The sequence below is a fragment of the Solanum lycopersicum genome, chromosome 10, assembly GCF_036512215.1.
Source record: "Solanum lycopersicum chromosome 10, SLM_r2.1".
NCBI classification, from domain to species: domain Eukaryota; kingdom Viridiplantae; phylum Streptophyta; class Magnoliopsida; order Solanales; family Solanaceae; genus Solanum; species Solanum lycopersicum.
This window is the reverse complement of record NC_090809.1, coordinates 1,236,746-1,256,489: the sequence shown is the minus strand read 5'-3', so window position 1 is coordinate 1,256,489 and position 19,744 is coordinate 1,236,746. Positions and strand designations below refer to the sequence as shown.

The 19,744-nt window shown below is 35.9% G+C and overlaps 3 protein-coding genes and 4 non-coding genes across 7 annotated transcripts; 1 reads left to right on the top strand and 6 right to left on the bottom strand.

Moving 5' to 3' along the window:
- Positions 1–559: 559 nt before the first annotated feature.
- Positions 560–9,023, top strand: LOC778348 (CONSTANS interacting protein 7). Its single transcript, XM_004248242.5, has 7 exons — positions 560–1,509; positions 4,800–4,991; positions 5,509–5,611; positions 5,693–5,746; positions 5,842–6,287; positions 6,365–7,246; positions 8,473–9,023. The coding sequence occupies exons 1-7, from the start codon at positions 790–792 to the stop codon at positions 8,668–8,670; spliced, it is 2,595 nt and encodes an 864-aa protein (XP_004248290.1). The 5' UTR covers positions 560–789; the 3' UTR covers positions 8,671–9,023.
- On the bottom strand, positions 9,016–11,843 carry LOC101262865 (probable serine/threonine-protein kinase PBL23). The gene is made up of 5 exons (XM_010328869.4): positions 11,298–11,843; positions 10,590–10,771; positions 10,196–10,385; positions 9,669–10,060; positions 9,016–9,540 (listed from the first exon to the last, which is right to left on the bottom strand). Exons 1-5 carry the CDS (start codon positions 11,458–11,460, stop codon positions 9,247–9,249), a joined length of 1,221 nt encoding a protein of 406 aa, XP_010327171.1. The 5' UTR covers positions 11,461–11,843; the 3' UTR covers positions 9,016–9,246.
- A 583-nt stretch (positions 11,844–12,426) lies between these two features.
- Positions 12,427–19,081, bottom strand: LOC101255738 (protein PLASTID MOVEMENT IMPAIRED 1). The gene is made up of 2 exons (XM_010328870.4): positions 18,958–19,081; positions 12,427–16,961 (listed from the first exon to the last, which is right to left on the bottom strand). Exon 2 carries the CDS (start codon positions 15,290–15,292, stop codon positions 12,644–12,646), a length of 2,649 nt encoding a protein of 882 aa, XP_010327172.1. The 5' UTR covers positions 15,293–16,961; positions 18,958–19,081; the 3' UTR covers positions 12,427–12,643.
- LOC112940227 (small nucleolar RNA R21) lies at positions 17,164–17,244 on the bottom strand. The gene has a single exon (XR_003244192.1). It is a non-coding gene; the product is annotated as a small nucleolar RNA R21 (small nucleolar RNA).
- On the bottom strand, positions 17,824–17,903 carry LOC112940224 (small nucleolar RNA R21). Its single transcript, XR_003244189.1, has one exon. It is a non-coding gene; the product is annotated as a small nucleolar RNA R21 (small nucleolar RNA).
- LOC112940225 (small nucleolar RNA R21) lies at positions 18,251–18,330 on the bottom strand. Its single transcript, XR_003244190.1, has one exon. It is a non-coding gene; the product is annotated as a small nucleolar RNA R21 (small nucleolar RNA).
- LOC112940228 (small nucleolar RNA R21) lies at positions 18,538–18,614 on the bottom strand. The gene has a single exon (XR_003244193.1). It is a non-coding gene; the product is annotated as a small nucleolar RNA R21 (small nucleolar RNA).
- Positions 19,082–19,744: the final 663 nt, after the last annotated feature.

Sequence of the window (19,744 nt, the reverse complement as noted above, 5' to 3'; positions counted from 1 at the left end):
TATCTTAGTTACTTACTACAATAATGACTTATTTTGATCACTTTTATTTTGTTGTGACTTATTTAGATTCCGAACTCCTAATATAACATTAATAGCCTTTTCCTATAACAACATCTCGCTATAATAACTTTTTTTATTGTATTTTTGAACATCTTTAATCTTATGGTGGTATATTATACGTTTTATATAATAACATTTTATCATACAATTACAACAAAATGTTAGTGCAATCACACCACTTGTGTAATCGTTAGTGTTATACTCAAAGGTTATTAGTGATAAATCTCGATACAAGTAAAATATATTAAAAAAACAAATACGCAAAATAAACATGGTAAAACATAAAACATAAGATACTACTAAAATCGAAGAATAAATTAGCATAATCGTAATAATAACAGTCGAAGAAAATCAAAACAAGCACACTATTATATAGAGCTCAATCATTATTAAAAAAGATTTTTTTTATTTCATCGAAATGAATTACGTTATTACAGAGAGATTTGACGGTTCACGAAACGAACTCAAAATATATTGGCTCCACACCCCCACCCCACCCACCCCCAAACCCCCACCCCACTCCCACCAGTGTTCACTCAGAGCAGATCTCCTTTTCCTTTCAAATTTTTTTTTTTTCCATCTGCTCTGTAATTCGTTAGCTTCCATTTTCAGTAACGCAAAATCTTCTCTTCTTCTTCATCTTCTTCTTCCACTATGCTACCTCAGTGACCTTCAAAATCAACAGACATTGTAAAAAATCGTATAGTTTCTTTGCAAGATTCAGAAAAAATGGCTTCTCAAGTATCCAAATCTTCAAAGCCCTCAAAACCCACAACACAATCATCATCAGCACCCCCTTCAAGGTCATCATCATCATCTTCATCTTCATCACTTTCAACCCATTTAGCCATGATTGAGCTGAAGCAAAGAATCCTTACATCTATCTCTAAGCTCTCTGACAGAGATACCCATCAGATCGCTGTTGAAGACCTCGAGAAAATCATCCAAACTCTATCAAACGACGGCGTTTCAATGCTCCTTAACTGTCTTTACGATGCCAGCAACGACCCAAAACCTGCCGTTAAGAAAGAAACCCTTCGGCTTCTTCCCACTGTATGTGCTTCGCACGGAGATTCTGCGGCGACCCATTTGACGAAAATTATCGGCAACATTGTTAAAAGGCTGAAGGATTCGGATTCGGGTGTTAGGGATGCGTGTCGTGATGCGATTGGGTCGTTGTCTTCGTTGTACTTGAAGGGAGAAGCTGAAAGTGGGGGGATTGGGTCTGTAGTTGCTTTGTTTGTGAAGCCATTGTTTGAGGCAATGAATGAGAATAACAAAACGGTTCAGAGTGGTGCTGCTTTGTGTATGGCTAAAATGGTGGAATGTGCTTCGGATCCCCCTGTATTGTCTTTTCAAAAGCTATGTCCAAGGATCTGCAAGTATCTTAACAATCCACATTTCATGGCAAAGGCTTCTTTATTGCCTGTTGTTTCAAGCTTATCACAGGTTCGTTAATGCAGTTATATGTTTACCTTACAGTAGTCCACAGGTTTAATTCATTTCTGAAATGTTAGTGTTATATTCTTGATATTAAGTTGAAGCCAAGTGAACTTTTGTGCTGGTGTTGCAGGCTTAATATAGAGTAATAGGTGAATAGAAATGTCCCATATCTAATAGATTAAACTTACATGAGAGAGTTCGCGTAATTCAACATCTTCAATCTCAAAGCCGCCCAGCAATAAAATATTTTCGCATGTTTTGTCCAGAAACATCTGCCGGCAAGTGAGATCGTGTACTGCATACTTGAAACAAACAAATAGAAATGTTCCTTTTCTCCAATAATTTAACACATTTAGGCTACGGGGGTCACACAGTCTAAAACTCGCTTGCCTTAAGATGTAGTCCCTGTCCCGAAAGTGTACTTGAGAACAATATTTTTTGAATTTCTATACTTAGGAACAATAGAACTTTAAATCTGCATTTATCCTTAATGAGATGCCACATAAATGTCTAAGACTTGTTTTAGACCACAATTTTCAAAAGCTTTTTTTGGGTGAAGTATTGTATTAGAAAGGCATCAAGGAGATGCAATGGTTACAGTTAAAAATAAAGCTTCTTCAAACATAAATAACGTGAAGCTAACTGTGCAAAAACCTGTAAAGCAGCCAAAAGATAAACCCCTTTAAACCCTACTGTGCTAGAGTTAGGGAGCTAACAAAATCCAAAAAATTATCCATATTCTTTACAGGGGAGAGAAGGTGCCAATTATAAAGACTAGCTAAACACCTAGTCTTAATGGTGCTTATGGGAGTCGATACTCCATCAAAGCATCTGCAGTTTCTCTCTTTCCATGCCAGTCAAATGGTGCCACATAGATTTGGATGGAGGAAGTACCCATTTGTTATAGTTTCTTTCAACACTCAAAAGTGAGTAGAACACTAAAATATTCTAATTTGGCTTAGTGATGTTTAGCTACACAATGAGAATCAAATACCATCACCTAATCCTTACCTTCTGTACAATATTGGGGGATTAGTATAGGCTTTTTGGGAGGAAATAATGAAAGTCAAAGAGGAGTCTTGTGAAGGACTTGAAGGTTATATTCATTTACTATGTAGTGTGCCTGTAGTGCTCCATGAGGGAATGGTGATTGCAATGCCAAGTATGTCTCTGCTTGAATATTCCATGCTTCTGGTCCTTCTGGAACTGTTTACTGTAATCATCATTTGACGTCAAATACATCTTTTTTTGAGGGAGCAGCCATAGTCAATTGTTATGCATATAACAGGTTACACAGTATGAATTCTGCTTCATTAAGATAGCATTTCTGCATCTTTCTTGGTTGTCAAAGCATTTATTCCTCTCTGACCCTGTTTCACAACAATAATAATAATTAGTGGATTTGGTCGTTTTCCCCAAGCTGCATGTATTTTTAAGAGTACATTCAATTTTGAAGTGCAAATCATAATTTGAACATGTAGGTGATGATCAAGCATAAGTGCGAGTACAGATAGATCTAAAGTAAGGCTAGGGCTATTTTAGGTCTAAAAAGGCAAAAACACAGGGAGAAACATTTGTTTTTGTAGTTAGTTAAGTGGTACTTCTGGAAAGGGCTGTGCGTTCTAGGATAAGATTTCTTGAAGTGGAAAGAAGGATTTGAGAGGAAGAATGTCCAGTAGTTCCCTAAAATATACCCCTGAAATAATATGATGGTGTGAGAATCAAGAAAGGATCAGGAGAGATGGGGGTAAAAAACAGAAAAAGTGGTGGAGCATTGTCCCTTCTTGCATATGGTGGTCAGTTTGGAGGGAAAGAAATAACAGATGTTTTGAGATTATTACTAACCCAATGCAGAAAGTTAAAGATTACTGCATTAATACTCTATATTTTTGGTGTAAAGAAGAGGGTATATATGAAGTAGAACAGCTAGTAGATTTTACAGGCTCTGTAATTATGTTCCTTGCCTTGCAATTTTCGATGGTTGCCAGCATGCCTTCATTGCTGAGGAATATGACTTTACCTTATCCAAAAAAAATAAAAAATAAAATAAGAGAAGGCACATATTTGTGAAACTCTTAAGTAATAAATTCAAACACATCAATAAAAAAAAGGAATGTTCGCTGATGCATGGATCAATCAGATCAAGTTATGTTCAAAAGTCTGCTTTAGTTATTCCAACAAAAGAATGATTTCTCTACTTGTGAACTCTAGGCTATTCCAAAGCTCTTGCACATGACCTCTAGGGTCATTCTAGATACTTGAGTCTCCAAAGTGAAGAGAGATGCTGTTTAGTTACCATATAAAGTGAAGATAATGTTAAGGTGTCAACTCTCAATATCTGTGAACAGTGGGAGCCTCTTCTACGTATCTAAAAGAAGTAGAAACGGTAAGTTCAAAAAGTTTTTGAGGTACGAACAAAGTATAAATCAAATCATATTGTAGTATTATACCATACTTTGACCATGGTTAAGCATACTTATTAAAGGGAGAAAAGACATTTCGTTAAGAGTGTGGTCTGGTTATACCTCTTTTTATAAGCATGAGGTCTAGTTTACCTGACATATCTCTAGTTCTTTAATTTTCATAATTCATACATGTTTGGCTACTTGTAGATTATTCTTCAGTAATGAGTAATGAATTTTGCTTGCTTATCGTAGTATTGACTGATAACTCATCTTGTTATATTAGGTTTACTGTCCTCTGCAGTATTGGCAAAACCGTACAAGTATATGAACTACATTCAGCGATACTGCACATCTTTGAATTTTCTTTCTTGTATCATAATATTTGGCATCACATATAATGTGAACTTATATTTCATCTTTAAAGTGGTTGTGCAATATTTGAAGGCTTTAGATAATGTTAGTATTGACTGAGGACTAATCTTGTTATATTAGATTTACTGTCCTCTGCAATATTGGCAAAACCATACAAGTATATGAACTACACTCCGAGATACTGCACATCTTTGAATTTTCTTTCTTCTTGTATCATAATATTTGGCACCACATATAATGTGAACTTACGTGTCATCTTTAAAGTGGTTGTGCAATATTTAAAGGTTCAGATAACGGTAGTATTGACTGAGGACTCATCTTGTTATATTAGATTTACCGTCCTCTGCAATATTGGCAAAACCATACAAGTATATGAACTACACTCCGAGATATTGCACATCTTTGAATTTTCTTCCTTCCTGTATCACAATATTTGGCATCACATATAATGTGAACTTACCTGTCATCTTTAAAGTGGTTGTGCAATATTTGAAGGCTTCAGATAACATATTATTGCAGGTAGGGGCTATAGCACAGCAAAATTTGGAACCTTTACTGCAGACAATTCATGAATGCCTCAGCAATACAGATTGGGCAACTCGTAAGGCTGCAGCTGATACATTAAGCGCCTTGGCATTGAATTCAAGCAACTTGGTAGCAGGGGGAGCTACTTCCACTTTAACTGTGCTTGAAGCTTCTCGGTTTGACAAGGTACCTTCCTCTAGTAATTATGTGATGTAGTGTTAAGGTTATTTCTTATTTAGTTTGAGGGTTAACTAACTAACGATAACCTTAGTTTGGTAAAAGATTGGTCAACAATAATGAGATCATGTCTAGCCAATGTTGCCATTAAGAGAGTTGGAATGATTTAGATCTGGTATAAGTTTGGTGCTGAAGGCCAAAGTAGAAGGTGCTAAAGTTGGTGGATGATCTGCAAATGATTTTACCTTATTTATGTCATGTAATGCAATAATAACACCTCTGTCGATATGATTATCATGGACCATCTTTGAATCATCAAAATATAAACTGAATTCTGACGAACGGAAATGAGAACATGGATGAGTTATGATTTATCCATATCCTTGAACTTGAAGTTTGCAACGATATGCTAAATGCTAGTTTTGTGGCCACATTAAACTCAGCAGATATATGTTATTCACTTATTTCTTTGTCATTAGAGATAATTTTTGCTTGTGCAAATCTAAAATGTATTCGGGCTTCCCAGATAAAACCGGTGAGAGATAGTATGTTGGAAGCTTTGCAGCACTGGAAGAAAATTGCAGGGAAAGAAGATGGAGCCACAGATGATCAGAAAGCTTCATGTGTTGGTAAGTAGGGAAGCATGAAATTTTATATGCTACTTTAGATCTAAGGGTATCTTTCCTGCTTTAATGGGAATATCCTTTCAGATGGAGAATCTTCTGAATCTGCCGGATCGTCAGAAAAGGACCTCCGAAATGCTGGTGAGTGAAATGAGACTTTGGTGTATGATTTATCTTGAACTTTTTCAAATGGTTTCTTTCCAAAACTAAGGATAGCAACTTCTCTGATATAACAGTGGGCATATTAAAGAAGAGAGGTCCTGCTTTGTCAGACAGAAAATTGAACCCAGAATTCTTTCAGAAACTTGAAGAAAGGAGTTCAAATGATTTGCCTGTGGAGGTGGTTGTCCCTCGTCAATGTCTTAATGCATCTAATACACCAACTGAAGTAGAGTCTGCGCCAGACAAAGCAGAAACAGGACAGAGAATAATGAGGAAAAGCCATAGTGATGCTAGGTATAGTAACTCGGAGAGTCAAACTTCGGGGGTAAGTGGCAGAGAACATGATACTGTTGATGATGGAGATTTGAATCAGAGGGAACAATCCAGTTACCGTGCTGGTTTTGCAAAAAATGCTGGTCCGCCTGAGGGGTTTATGGCTAACAAAGGAAACTGGCTTGCTATTCAAAGACAATTGTTACTTCTGGAGAGACAGCAGGCTCATCTGACGAATATGTTGCAGGTTTGCCTAATTAGTTAGTTTTATAAAAAAATGATTTCAGTAGCTACTTTTCTACTTACAAGTCTCCCAAATTGCAGGATTTCATGGGTGGATCTCATGGTAGCATGGTGGCTCTCGAGAACAGAGTACGTGGTCTTGAAAGAGTTGTTGAAGACATGGCACGTGATTTATCTCTTTCAGCAGGTCGAAGAGGTAGTGCTTTTACGGCAAGATTTGATGAATCTCTTAATAGGCCCCTTGGGAAGTATAATAGCTTCCACGATTACTCTAGTACCAAGCTTGGTAGAGGTAGTGAAGGTAGCATACCATTTGGAGAGAGGTTTGTACCATCTGATGGTAATTCATCAGGTATGAGGGGAAGGAGCCCACCACGTAGATCTGATAATCCTGATGCTTGGGACTTCCATTCATATGGTAAGAATGGGCAATCAGGATCTAGGAGAGGTATTGGTGGTGGTCCCATGGATGCTAGGTCATCTAAACTAGAAAACGAGATAGATCAGGTTGGCACAAGGAGAGGATGGGCCAAAGGAGCAGGACCTGTTAGGTTTGGCGAGGGACCTTCTGCTAGAAGTATCTGGCAAGCTTCAAAGGATGAAGCAACTTTGGAGGCAATCCGTGTGGCTGGTGATGACAATGGAACTGCTCGAGGTACTAGAGTAGCTATTCCAGAATTAGAGGCTGAAGCACTAACAGATGACAATAACATGCAAGAGCGTGATCCAGTTTGGACTTCCTGGACCAATGCAATGGATGCATTTTCTGTGGGTGATATGGATTCAGCATTTTCTGAAGTTTTATCTACTGGAGATGATTTCTTGCTTGTGAAGCTGATGGATAGATCAGGTCCAGTGATTGATCAACTGTCCAATGAGGTGGCAAGTGAGACTTTGCATGCTGTTGCCCAGTTTCTTCTGGAGCCAAACCTGACAGACATCTGTTTATCTTGGGTACAACAGGTACAAATTTCTCTAATGCCTTGGTAGCAGCTTTTTTGACTTTATGTTAATATAGTATCTCCCAGAGTAAGTTGTGAAAGTAGAACTCTGCGCAGATGATAACGACAAATTTCATGTAGTTTTAGTTGTTCTGTTAGGGTAAGCGAGTAGATGGCATAGAGCTACTCTGAGACACATTTAGTATGATATATTGTGCCTAATAACCTTTATTGGTTGTTATCCTTTTGTTGGTTTGAGGTAAAAACATTTTGGATACATTGCTGCACTGGCTTTCTAATTCTTCCAAGAGACTATTTATGTGTCATGACCGAAGGAACTAAATATGTGGGTAGATATGTCACGCTGTTGGTTCTTGTCTAACAGTAATGGAGATATATGTGGAATACTAAATCAATTGCATGCGTTATCATTTATATTTTGTTTGAAACTTGCTGCCACCTTGTGGAACCATTAAGAAAGGGCATAATACATAGATAGATAGATAATTCATCTTGTCCTCAACTGGCAACTAAACACTTCGATTTTGAATATGCACATCTAAACACTTCAACTCATTTTCAGTATGTCAATTGAACACTTCAACGTACAAAATAATTCGGACACCTCCAAAATTTATGTGCCATGTCAACATTGTGTGTCCATGAGACACAATGGGGATGAGTTGGAGAGTTAAGTTGCCAATTGAGACCAAGTTGTTGAAGTGTCTAGATGTACACTCTCAAAGTTCGAGTGCCAGATACCAAGTTTGAGCATCTGTTTGTGTAATATGCCTTTAGAAAACAACTAGTACCTTATCAATGTTTTTTATCATCCACTTAGGCTTTTAAATGATGTTCCGCTGGTGAATTATTCAATTAGGTAGGTTGTATCTGGACTGCCAAACCGTTCTGCTTTTAGTTTGTTTTTTGAAAAAAATTGTTTATTTGGATAGGGTATTGAAAGAATTTGATTTGTTTGCTCTGGAAGAATTGCTCTTGGAAGAGCCCTTTGGTTGCATTTTATTTTATTTTTGAAGAAACTATTTCCCGGTTATGTGTGTCTTTCCTAAAACAAAACAACTCTCTCTCTCTCTCTCTCACACACACACACACACACACATCGTAATCTGTGTTAAACTCCTTTGTTTCATCTATGAAATGTGATCAAACTTAAGCTGAAGTTTGATATATGGAACTTAGTTTTAAACTGACTATATCGTGTCCTTTTTCTTCCAATTGTATTTTCAGTTGCTAGAAATTGTCGTAGAAAATGAACCTGAGGTTGTGGACCTTCCTATGGAAGTTAAAAAAGAGCTGCTGTTAAATTTGAACGAAATTTCATCATCAGTAGACCTTCCTGAGGACTGGGAAGGTGCAACACCAGAGCAACTATTGTTGCAGTTGGCATCTGCTTGGGATATTGATCTGCAAGAGCTGGAGAAGTAAACTGAAGTTAATGTCTCGTGAATTTTCTCCTGGGCAAGCTCAATTTACTCGGAAAGCAACTCTTTTCCCAGTTATTCACCCGTTGCATGAAGTCAGTGTCATGAATTTTCTCTGGGGTTTGCTCAATTTACTTGGAAGCATCTCTTTTCCCAGTTTACTTGTTTGGTTTGGAAAAACTTCTACTTCGATTGATATTTCACCGATTTAATGTAAATTGCTATACTTTATTCTTCGAATATGTGTACTTCGGCAGCCTGTTTCACTTGCAAATCACAATTTTGCTGTTATTTGTACTCTCAACTGCGAGTTGTTCTCGCAGCTCAATAGTGAAGTGGTCCTTGAAAGTTAAACAAGACATATTTTTCATATATAGATAAGTTGTCCCAGTTAACATTGTTAGATTGAAACATTAGTCATGTACTATCTTTGAATAAACTTGAAAAGCTACATGATTTTGGTCATCTATATGCTTTGTATATACATTAGCCTTCTAAATAATTTTACCACAATGTACAAAATCTGAAGAAACTTCACAAGAAAACAAGTGTTGATTATGCTTAGAAGGCTTTAGTTTTGTTATGTATCAACACTAGCTTCATTAGTTCCAATGTTCTCTGTATTACTTTGCAATGGTGTTTTTGGAGTGTCTAGTGCAGCTTCCTCCTCGTCCTCGTCCTTTTTCTTGTTCCCTGCTAGAAATGCCAAAGCAGTAACTACATCACTGATCAACGGACGAACACTGGCATCATTTTGCAGGCACATTGCTGCAATTGCTAGTGCTTGACACAGTCCCTTCCTTGGATAGTTCCCTTCCAGCAATGGATCTACCATTAAGTGAAACTTTTTCTTGTTTCTGAACAATGGTTGTGCCTGTCAAGCAGTTTGTATAAGAGTTTTATCATCTATCACGTCACCTAAAAGATAAAAATACAGGTAAACTATCCATAAAGTTGGGTGTTTGAGCATTACTTAGTGACATTGAATTGTTTGTAACTTACCCACAGAACAAGATCCTGTTCTTCACTTGGTTTTGAGGTGTCAATGACTCTTCTACCTGTGATCATCTCCAAGAATACAACTCCAAAGCTATACACATCGGATTTCGTGGTCAATTGTCCTGTGGAAGCATACTCTGGTGCACAATAACCATAAGTTCCCATGACCCTTGTAGACACATGACTCTTATCACCAGTTGGACCTAGCTTGGCAAGTCCAAAATCAGAGAGTTTTGGATCAAAGTTCTCATCTAAAAGTATGTTTGATGCTTTAAAATCGCGGTAAATCACTGGAGGATTAGCTTTTTCATGCAAGTATTCAAGTCCTTTTGCTGCTCCTTCTGCAATTTTCATCCTTGTATCCCAATCAAGTGGTTTTCTATCTGGACTAGTTTCTGTCAAACAATATGATTATAGTCAAGTCATTAATCAAAACGTCTTTCAACTTCTATCCGCTGATAGTATAAAGTTAAGTCATATCTCAACTACTTAAATATACACATATTTTCAAGATTTGTTTAACACATTACCAAGTAGGTGATCTTCTAGTGAACCATTTGGCATGTATTCATATACTAAAATTCTCTGATCACCATCTGAACAATATCCAACCAGATTAACAAGATTAGGATGATGAAGAAGACTCAATATGAGAACCTCCACAAGAAACTCTCTAGTTCCTTGGAAACCATTCCTGTCAAGTTGCTTCACAGCAACATCCTAAAACAGAACAATAAAACAAGAAAAAGTTAAACCTTTAGTCAACAACAACTACGCCTCAGTCTCAAACAAGTAGTACTATAACTACAATTCACTAGAATGGTTAAGAGTATCCAGATAAACAACGTTGTTGTAGAGAGGTTTTGACTGTATATATAATGTTGAAAACACGGAGAAAGATATGAAGAGATGAGAGGTAAGTACTAGATTCTTGCTTTCAATGTGGCCCTTGTACACTCTTCCAAAGCCACCTTCACCAAGCAAACGATCGTTGTTGAAGTTTTGAGTGGCGATCTTCAACTCCAGGTATGAGAAGATTTCTGCAGAAATGTTGCCTTTTCCAAGTTTTGCTATTTCTTCTGCTATATACTTCCTTCTGTTGCTATCTGCATTGCCAAGTTTACAATAATATGAATTACAAGGGTATTTAATATCATGTGAAAGCTAGAAAAAAACTCAGGATATTCGATGATCTTTCAATGAAGCATTTCATATTTCTGTTATCTGTCAAACTATCATAAACCTTAAGCTTTTCGATGAACTTCCAGCACAAACATTTCATATTGTGGTTCGACTACTCCCTCTATTCCTCACTCTCCCTACCCCAATATGAACATTGAGTCATCTAAGTCTTTCTGACTCCGACGTTGCTCAGATTCTTCAAAAATGTCACTAGGCACATGTCGGATTCTTCAAAAGTAGTACATTTTTTGGAGAATCCAACACAGGTGTGTTTACATTATTGGAGAGTCTGAACAACATAGTTTGACTCGGCCGGGCCTAAAAGTAGCTAAACACACATTTTTAGCCTAGTTTGTCAAAATACATGCATCAATGTGATCAATTCATGACATTTTAGAGAGAAACACAATGAACTTCAAATAAAAATTAGATCAAAACAGTGAAAATTACCAGTTTTTAAAGAAAGATTGTCAAAGGAAGATTGAGATTTGTTGTTTTTGTGTTCTTGATTGTTCTTTTTCAAAGTCTTTTTATGATCCTCATTTGCAACACAACATCTAAAACAATTCATCTTCATCTTCATCTTCATTTTATTCTTGCTACCAAATTTCATTCCTAATATTCACATGAATCATCAACAATAGATCTTTTTTTTTTGAATTTTTTTTTTGGTTTAACGGATTTCGTTTATCAAGTTCTTGTTTGATAGTCCGTTGTCACAACACCACAATATTCCTCTTTCTGGGGTTAATATTCTCCGGGATTTGTCCAAATATGTCCTTATTGTTATCGAATTTAATGATGAAAATTTCAAGATAGGATATCAATAGGAATATATCAACAGAATTAATAATCCACATAAAGATTATTTAAAAAAAAAAAAATGAAACCCCTTTGATCCCAGAAAGAACCAGTTTTCTGGCCTTCCAGGGAATCAATTTTTTTTTTTTTTTTTGTGTGTGATTCTTCTTTTCTGTTGGCAAAAATGTTTGTTTTATTTCTTTGATCTTGAGACACAACAATTTGTTTGGTATCAGAGGAATATACTAAATATATTTTATTCTTTCATTAGTGATTATTACACTTGTCAGAAAAATATTTATCTCCCAAAAAAAAATATTTTTTCTGACTTTTCTATATATATATATATATATATGGTATTTGACACCTACTAGCCTAACTAATTTTTTGTTAGTGTTTATTTATTAAGAAACATTTTTTGAAGATTCGAATTCGAAACGTTCTCTTGATCACAATGTCATTAGAAATTGATATGCATTTCTTCAATTGATCATTTTACCTTCCAAAATGAATAATTTAATTACAATCAGACTGATACTAATTACTCCCTCTATCGTGTTTTATGTGGCGTACTTCCATTTTTAGTTAAATTCTGACAATACTGCTTTTCGGATATTGATTATTAGTTGATTGAACTGTCTTCAGTCTCTCCAAAAATGATATTTTACTCGTGTTGGATCCACCAAACTGTACTGATCATGGAGGATCCGACATGCAATCTTCAACATTTTTTAAGAGTCCGAGCTCTTCTTCCGGCTATCTTTCAACAAACGTCAAATTACAAACTCATAGCATCACTATTACTGGTAAAAAGATACAATGTCTCATTTACAATCTTGAAGAACATTTCAAAATTCTATGAAAAAAACATACAAACAATGATATTGTGCACATTATACAATTTCCCCCTTTTTCTGTTTGCTTATTTCTATGGAATGTGAAAAAAAAAAATGACGAAAAAACGATTTACACCACCCTTGTTGTTGTCTGTTTGTCTACATGATGAACTTGATATCCGGATTTCTTATCGATTTCAGCCACATATCTGCCATTACACGCGATGATATGCTCCATAGCAAGTCTTGGCCTTTTAGTGGTGAAGTTTTCTTTGCTTTTTTCGCCATTTTACCAAGTCCATAAGCTATTAGCCACTGCATTGCTGTCAATTTCTGTTTTTCTGTGTCCCACGCGTTCTTCTTTCCTCCGCTCCTGACTTTCAATCCGCCAATAGCCAGACACGCGACTTTAAACTTCTTTTCCTCATCATCAAAGTTGTTAGTTTCCTCATCAATAGGAACTGCTTGAACCAGTGCTATCATAGGTCCTCCAACTGCTTCGAATTGCCTCAACGGATCCCTCAGTTGAACCACAACTGAGATCATTATACTATCACTTTTGTCATCTTTTGTCCAGTCTTCGAGTGGGACAGCAGAGTCCAACGGGTGACCATCATCATCTTTTTTGATAGCTGAAACATCGAAAGGAGCCTCTTCTTCCGGTATGTCTGCTTGAATTTTCAATGCTTCGACTGTCATTGCCTCCATTTTCTGCAGTGTGAATGCAAGAATCTCGTCCACTGTAGACGGCTTGTCACTGATGTTCCATATCCCCGTAGAGATCCTCTCGTTCCTGCTTGTGTTCATCGCTGTCGCCATTGATTTCACTACTGCAACTGTCTCAGCAGCACTTGAGCTGGCGCCTCCTTCTTTGTTCCTCCCTTGAATAATTGCTGAAGCAATGCCTTCAAATGCTATCTGCTCCGCTGTTTTGCCCACAAGCTCTTCCATTGGCATCATCGATAAGATCTTGGACGTAAATTCCTCTAGCCCCACAGCTGCCATCCTCTGGAACAACTCGAATCCAATCATAGATGACGGAACTGATGGAAGGACAAATGGTTTTGATATCTGCATTGCAAGTTTCGGAGTGTCTTTTCTCAAAACAACAGTATTAAGAGGATTCATAGCTGCTAAAAAACCGCCATTTCTTGTTTGAACAACACATCCTAACCCCTTAGCAAGATCAGGTATGAAAATGCCCGATTCTCTCTTTTCGTTGTCTTCATTTCCTCCTCCTCCTTGAAGCTTTAACGCGGGGGTTTCTTGATTATCCGTCTTCTGCTGACTAACACCTGGATCTTCCAGTAGTTGGAGGAATTCCCTTGTCACAGTTTCCTCATCGGCATCCAGCCTTTGGGATTCGGAATCATCCTCCTCCATCTTAACTTGATTTTCATCTCTAAACATTGATTCAAGTGCTTTGATTTGCTGTGCAATGGAATCAAGTGCTGACAATCTTGTCAAATGCATTTGATCGTGGACGACTTCCTTAACAACCTCGTGACTAGATGATACCGATCTTTTATCAGAATTTCCTTCTGATCGCTCGTCTCCATCTTCCTCCTCCTCTCCTACTTCTTTTGTAGCTAATTCATCTTTATCTTCCATTTCAACTCCTTTGTCTTGAATTTCAATTCCTTTATCCACAATATCGAAATCAGGGAGATCAAGATCCTCTACTTTCGACTCTGGCTCCTCCTTCACAGGCTCATCGTCTAGATTCAGCTCATCAATCCCTTGAATATTTGCTGTTGTTCCTCCTTGTGATGGAGTCCAGTTAGCTGAACTTAAACTAGTCATTCTTGGACTCTGAACACTAAAAGACGTTTTCGATTGCTTTCTAGCAAATGTAGATGAGTAGCTCTTCGCGTTCTTCGTTCCCCCTTCACCTTGGCTATAAATCCCAACTCCACCATCTTTCTCCATGATCTGAAATCCTAACTTCAAAACCACCTCTCCTCCTTTCGCCTTCCCGGAGAGAGTATAACTCGTATCCCATTGGCGAATTCGACTTCCTTCAAAACTCTTCTGCACTGACTCCTCAATCATTTCACTCAAATCAACTATGTTTTTTCCAAAATCAAGTTCCTCTGCATCAACTGCAAAGACAAAAATGGAAAATGGACGGGGCTCGAATTTATATCGAGCCCCTCCATTGCTAGTACCTGTCCCGGGTGTATAATAAACATTACATCTGATAAAAAGTGTTTCTTCAAAATCTGCAGCTCCTTGTGTAACTCTAGATGGCATAGTTTGTACTGCTCCATCTTTAGTTTCTTTTTTTCTTACACAAACAGATAGCCGTAGACCGTTCATGGACGTTGGTAGTCCTTGAACGGTCACGACTTCAACTGAGAATAAACAACTTAACTTTTGCTTACCAATGTGAGCAAGAGCTCGAATTGGTTTCCAGTTCCACAAGCCTTTCTTCTCGGAATTCAAATCAGCTCCTTTGCCATCCAATTTCTTAACTAACTTTGCGTTGCTGGTGCTGGTATTGGTTTGTTGTTGTATATTGTCCTCGCTTTGGATGTCCAGTTTAGGCCGAGATCGCCAGGGGGATAATGACATCCTCCTGGATCTCGGCTTAGGATTGACAACGATACTATCAGTATCGTTGTCATTTTTAGCACCACTTGTTAGGGATTCGATTGGAGGGATTGAATCTCGAGGCAAGACAAGGGAGGTGGTTCTTCGGGTAGTTGGAGGGTGTGATGGTGGTTGATAGAGTGTTTCACTTAGTGCTTCAAGTTCTTGCAATAGTTGTGTATTGGAATTTCTTCTATTAGTTATGTAATCCGCCATTACAAGAAGTCGTATATCATACAACAGATAAACCTTTCCTTTCCTTATTGATCAACGCGAGTGAACTATACGCTTTGTAGAAGAAAAGAAGTTCATTTTGGTGGTAGAGATATGTTGAGGGGTTAGTTAGGTGAGTAGATTGATGTGTGTATTTGAGGACTAGAAAATTTTGTGGGGATAGATTACTTGGTGCTTTGTGAACCAGGTATTTGCATGAGCTTTGTATGTGATGGATAAGGCAAGAACGTTCGTCTTTATATATATCCCCACCTCAAGTAGGGGCCAAACTATATTATTAGCTACGGTTCGATAGAATTCAATAATTTCTATTCACATATTTACCTCGTGTTCGCTAGGCAACTTCAGAGCTAATACAGTTATTGTATGAAGTTTACCCAATGTTAAATGTAGAGGTGTATAATAAATCGATATGAGTATCAAGAATTATGCGATAATAAAATAAGTAAACTTAAAAACTACTCTCTCCGACTTCTGTCCAACAGTAGTTGTGTATTATACTATTTTGAGATATCCTAATTTACTCTTATAGTCAATATAGACATTTCTATATTACACTTTCCAAGACAGTATTTTATTATATTCAAAGATAATATAGTAAAGTTACCACGTCTAAATTAATGTGATTACTAGGCATTAATTAATTTAAAACCTATTACTTAATAGAATTGTTTCAATTTACGTGATATTTAATTAACTATAAATTTTAAAGGAAGAAAGAAGACATTTTAAATTTATGATTTGAATTCTACAATAAGTAATTATTATTTATGTGCCCTAAAAAATTAAATAAAGGACAATATAAAATGTTTAAACTCAAATTGTTCATAAATAGTATATAATATGTAATACACAAACTGAAATCAGAACTTTGGATGCACAACAAGAGAATCAATCTTCTAATTTTGTACATATATAGTTCTCTATCTTTTATCCTCATATTTTTCCCTTCATATATTTTGGGTTGTATTACTTGAACCCTTTATCTTTTGATCGAAACGCCACTTTTGCATATATTCTATCCTCTCCAAACAATACTCGTGAGATTATACCGAGTAAATTGTCATTGTTACTTGAACCCTTGATGTGGATGACAACTAGAAATAAAGCAACAAACATTGTCAAGTACAATCTTCACAAGTTCTCTTTTTTTGAACTTAACACAAACAAGGGGACAAGTATATCAAACAAAGGAAGAATCTGAACAAATACCTTTTGACAAAATCTATTCATTCACATCCAACTCATAAGACTATAATATGATACAACTCAGAATTGACGGTTGAAGCAACATTTCACAAGTATCTTAGCTACATATACCAGAAAATATATTAAATAAAATATTGAGGGCCATTGTACAAGAAAATCGACATCGATACGGTGTCGATTAAAGCAAAAACAAGTTCACTATGTTTTCTTTTGGCTCCACACAATCTCACACAGGGATAGATATCAAACAAATTAAGGATTTGAATCAGAACCTTTTGGCAATATCTATGTACTAATCAGTTACTCTACACAAAGACAGTTGAAAGTATCTTATTAAGCATCGTATGTATAAACAGTGTTAAGGCCAAGATTTTCACTTACGGGTTCAAAATATGAAGAAGTAAACACAAAGAAGCCGAATAAGGTTCAACATCTACTATGTCTACAAAAAAAAAAAAACCATCACCTGTCTATACCATGTATAAATACAAGCATATTACAAAATTACTGACTAAGAAACCAATAGTAGTACAGAAGGGTGATGGCTAGCAAGAAAAACTGCTTAAAAATACTATCGCGTACAATTGTACATGTGAAATGACACAACAAATGTAACTAAAACAAAAACTAGTTTTACCATATCAAGTCCCTCAGAGTAAAGCTTTTCATCAATGGTCATCAGGCCACTACTTTTAAATTATTCAGCTAACTTCATCATAGGGATTTAAATACTTGTGAAAAATCAAGACATGTTATAACATATCACAGTAATAACAATATTCAAAGACGAGGTAAATAACCATATATTGACTAGCACTCCAGAATAGTGATGCCTAACAAGAAAGAAGACAACACATATTTAGATTTTTAGGCATAACCATGGTATAAACTTAATACCGCGTGCCATTGTATATGCAAATTGACAGTACATGTGTGGCAAAATTAAGTCAAAAACAAATTACCACTAAATAAGTAAACAAGAAATCCCTTGGAACAAAGCTTTTCATTAATGGCATGAGGCCATACTTCTAAATTATTCAGCTAGTTCAACAAGTATCAAAGAAAATTATGAGAAACCAGACACATTATAACATATCACAGCAATAAATATCAATTGGCTTCAGCTAAAATTTATGGAGATGCAGGTTGCATATTACTGACTAAGAAGACAATACGACTCGAGATCAATAACGCCTAACAAGACAAAGACACCATTTTAAAGCAAAAAAAGATGTTTAAACATAGCATCAAAAGCTCATCAAGTCCCTAATGTTAAGCAGAATAGACTGAATATGTAAACAAAGAATCCCTCAGAACAAAGCTTTTCATCAATGGTCATCAGGCCACTACTTTTAAATTATTCAGCTAGTTCATCAAAGGGATTCAACAACAACATATCCAACATAACCAAAAGTGAGATCTAAGGAGCGTGATGTCTATGAAGCCTTACCCGGTTACCCCTACCTCGTAAAGAGGTTATTTCAGTCAGACCGTCTATCAAGTAAAACATAAGACACATTCTAACATCTAACAACAATAAATTTGAAGATGAGGTACATTACCATATTACGATGTCTAACAACAAAAAGGCACCATCTTTAAACAAAAAACTGGTCAACCGTGATATCGAGTGCCACTCTACGTGCAAATCAACACTACATATGTGGTAAAATTAAAGCAAAAAAGCTAGTTCCTCCAATAAGCACCCTCCACCCAACCAACATTCTGCGGAATCCCTCAGAACAAAGCTTTTCATCAATGGTCATCAGGCCACTACTTTTAAATTATTCAGCTAGTTCATCACAGAGATTCAAATAATCTGAAAACAACACAATTAATAACAAATCTCAACAATAAAAAAAGAAACTTTTTAAATTGGCTACAATCATTGGAACAAAAATATTCAGAAATTTTCAAATAGCAGCAAATAGTTAGAAAAAGAACTCATCACAGGGATGTAGTATAAAAAATGTACAAAAAAAAAATATAACAAAAGATGAATAAGAACATGAAATAAGCATCGCTCAGAATTAATTTACTCATCAATATATTTTTCAGTCCACTACTTTTTATATTTTTAATCGTCATAGCGATAACAATATGAACCCTAAATGATCAAAAACACATCTGAACAATCATTTTTCGCAAATGTCATACTACAATTATCAGCTACATAGATTCTTAAAATACCAAAAGAAAACAACTGATAGTTGAAATGTGGAATTCGAAAAAAAAAAACTTCAGCATTTTTGATCATTAACTACTCGAAAAACAACTTTTCGCATTCCAAAAGTACACAAAATCAAGCAATTAACTTGAAGAATCAACACATCAAAGTGAAAAATGTATGACATTGGTACAAACACTCGATGCGGATAATATTTTTATAGAACATGGAAGATCTAATTATGAATATAAATGTCTGAACTGAAAATCACCATTAGAGTGGAGATTTTGCGAAATGAGTAGAAGAGTGGCGGCGGCGGCGGCGGAAACTGTGGAGTAGAGGGTTTTATTTATACAGATAATGGTGGTAGTAAGCCCAGAATTTTGTTTAAGGCCCACTTTATTAATTGGGCTTCACCAATTCTACTATAGATTTTGCTATATTTCAAAATGTATCACAATATATGTATTGTGTATATATTATTACTTATTGAAAATTAAGCAAATATATTGTATGTAATTAATGGTATATGTATGTGTGTTTTTAAAATAAAAGTTTAAATTTCTGGTTAACTATGTTTAGGTAGTAATAGCTTTGCAATTTGAATACAAATACATATATAAGTATGTATAGTTATAAAATACATACTCAAAATTCATAGATACAGTGCGCAAGACCTGATAATGAATTTTGATTTTATACTGTAGTTAATATAGTTATTATACTGAACTATTCATAAATCACACTTAATTCTCACGATTCAAAAGCTATAACAATAAATAAAGAAAAGGCAAGTCAACACAAACTTGTATAATTTCGTGTAACTTTAATGTTTATCGAACTACTTAAAATTTAATCTAATGATCATGATTTCAAGTTACAAACAATAATAACATATCCAACAAAATTCACAAATGAGGTCGGAGGAAGATAGAAAGTACATAAGCCTTGCATCTACTTCCACGAGGACCCTCGACTCAAGTCAATTTACAAACAATAAAAAGAAAAAAATATATACATTTAAAATTTATAACATGAAAGTTATGATGAATTCAGTA

What these genes read in the sequence shown, in the direction of transcription:
- LOC101262865 (XM_010328869.4), bottom strand. Translation starts at nt 11,460, where the DNA reads ATGAAATTTGGTAGCAAGAATAAAATGAAGATGAAGATGAAGATGAAT. An exon ending in ACTAGAAGATCACCTACTTG is followed by an intron (nt 10,061 to 10,195) that starts GTAATGTGTTAA and finishes ATTGTTTGACAG; the next exon opens with AAACTAGTCCAGATAGAAAA. An exon ending in AACAGGATCTTGTTCTGTGG is followed by an intron (nt 9,541 to 9,668) that starts GTAAGTTACAAA and finishes ACTGCTTGACAG; the next exon opens with GCACAACCATTGTTCAGAAA.
- LOC101255738 (XM_010328870.4), bottom strand. Translation starts at nt 15,292, where the DNA reads ATGGCGGATTACATAACTAATAGAAGAAATTCCAATACACAACTATTG.
- LOC778348 (XM_004248242.5), top strand. Translation starts at nt 790, where the DNA reads ATGGCTTCTCAAGTATCCAAATCTTCAAAGCCCTCAAAACCCACAACA. An exon ending in TTGTTTCAAGCTTATCACAG is followed by an intron (nt 1,510 to 4,799) that starts GTTCGTTAATGC and finishes ATATTATTGCAG; the next exon opens with GTAGGGGCTATAGCACAGCA. An exon ending in GTTTATCTTGGGTACAACAG is followed by an intron (nt 7,247 to 8,472) that starts GTACAAATTTCT and finishes TTGTATTTTCAG; the next exon opens with TTGCTAGAAATTGTCGTAGA.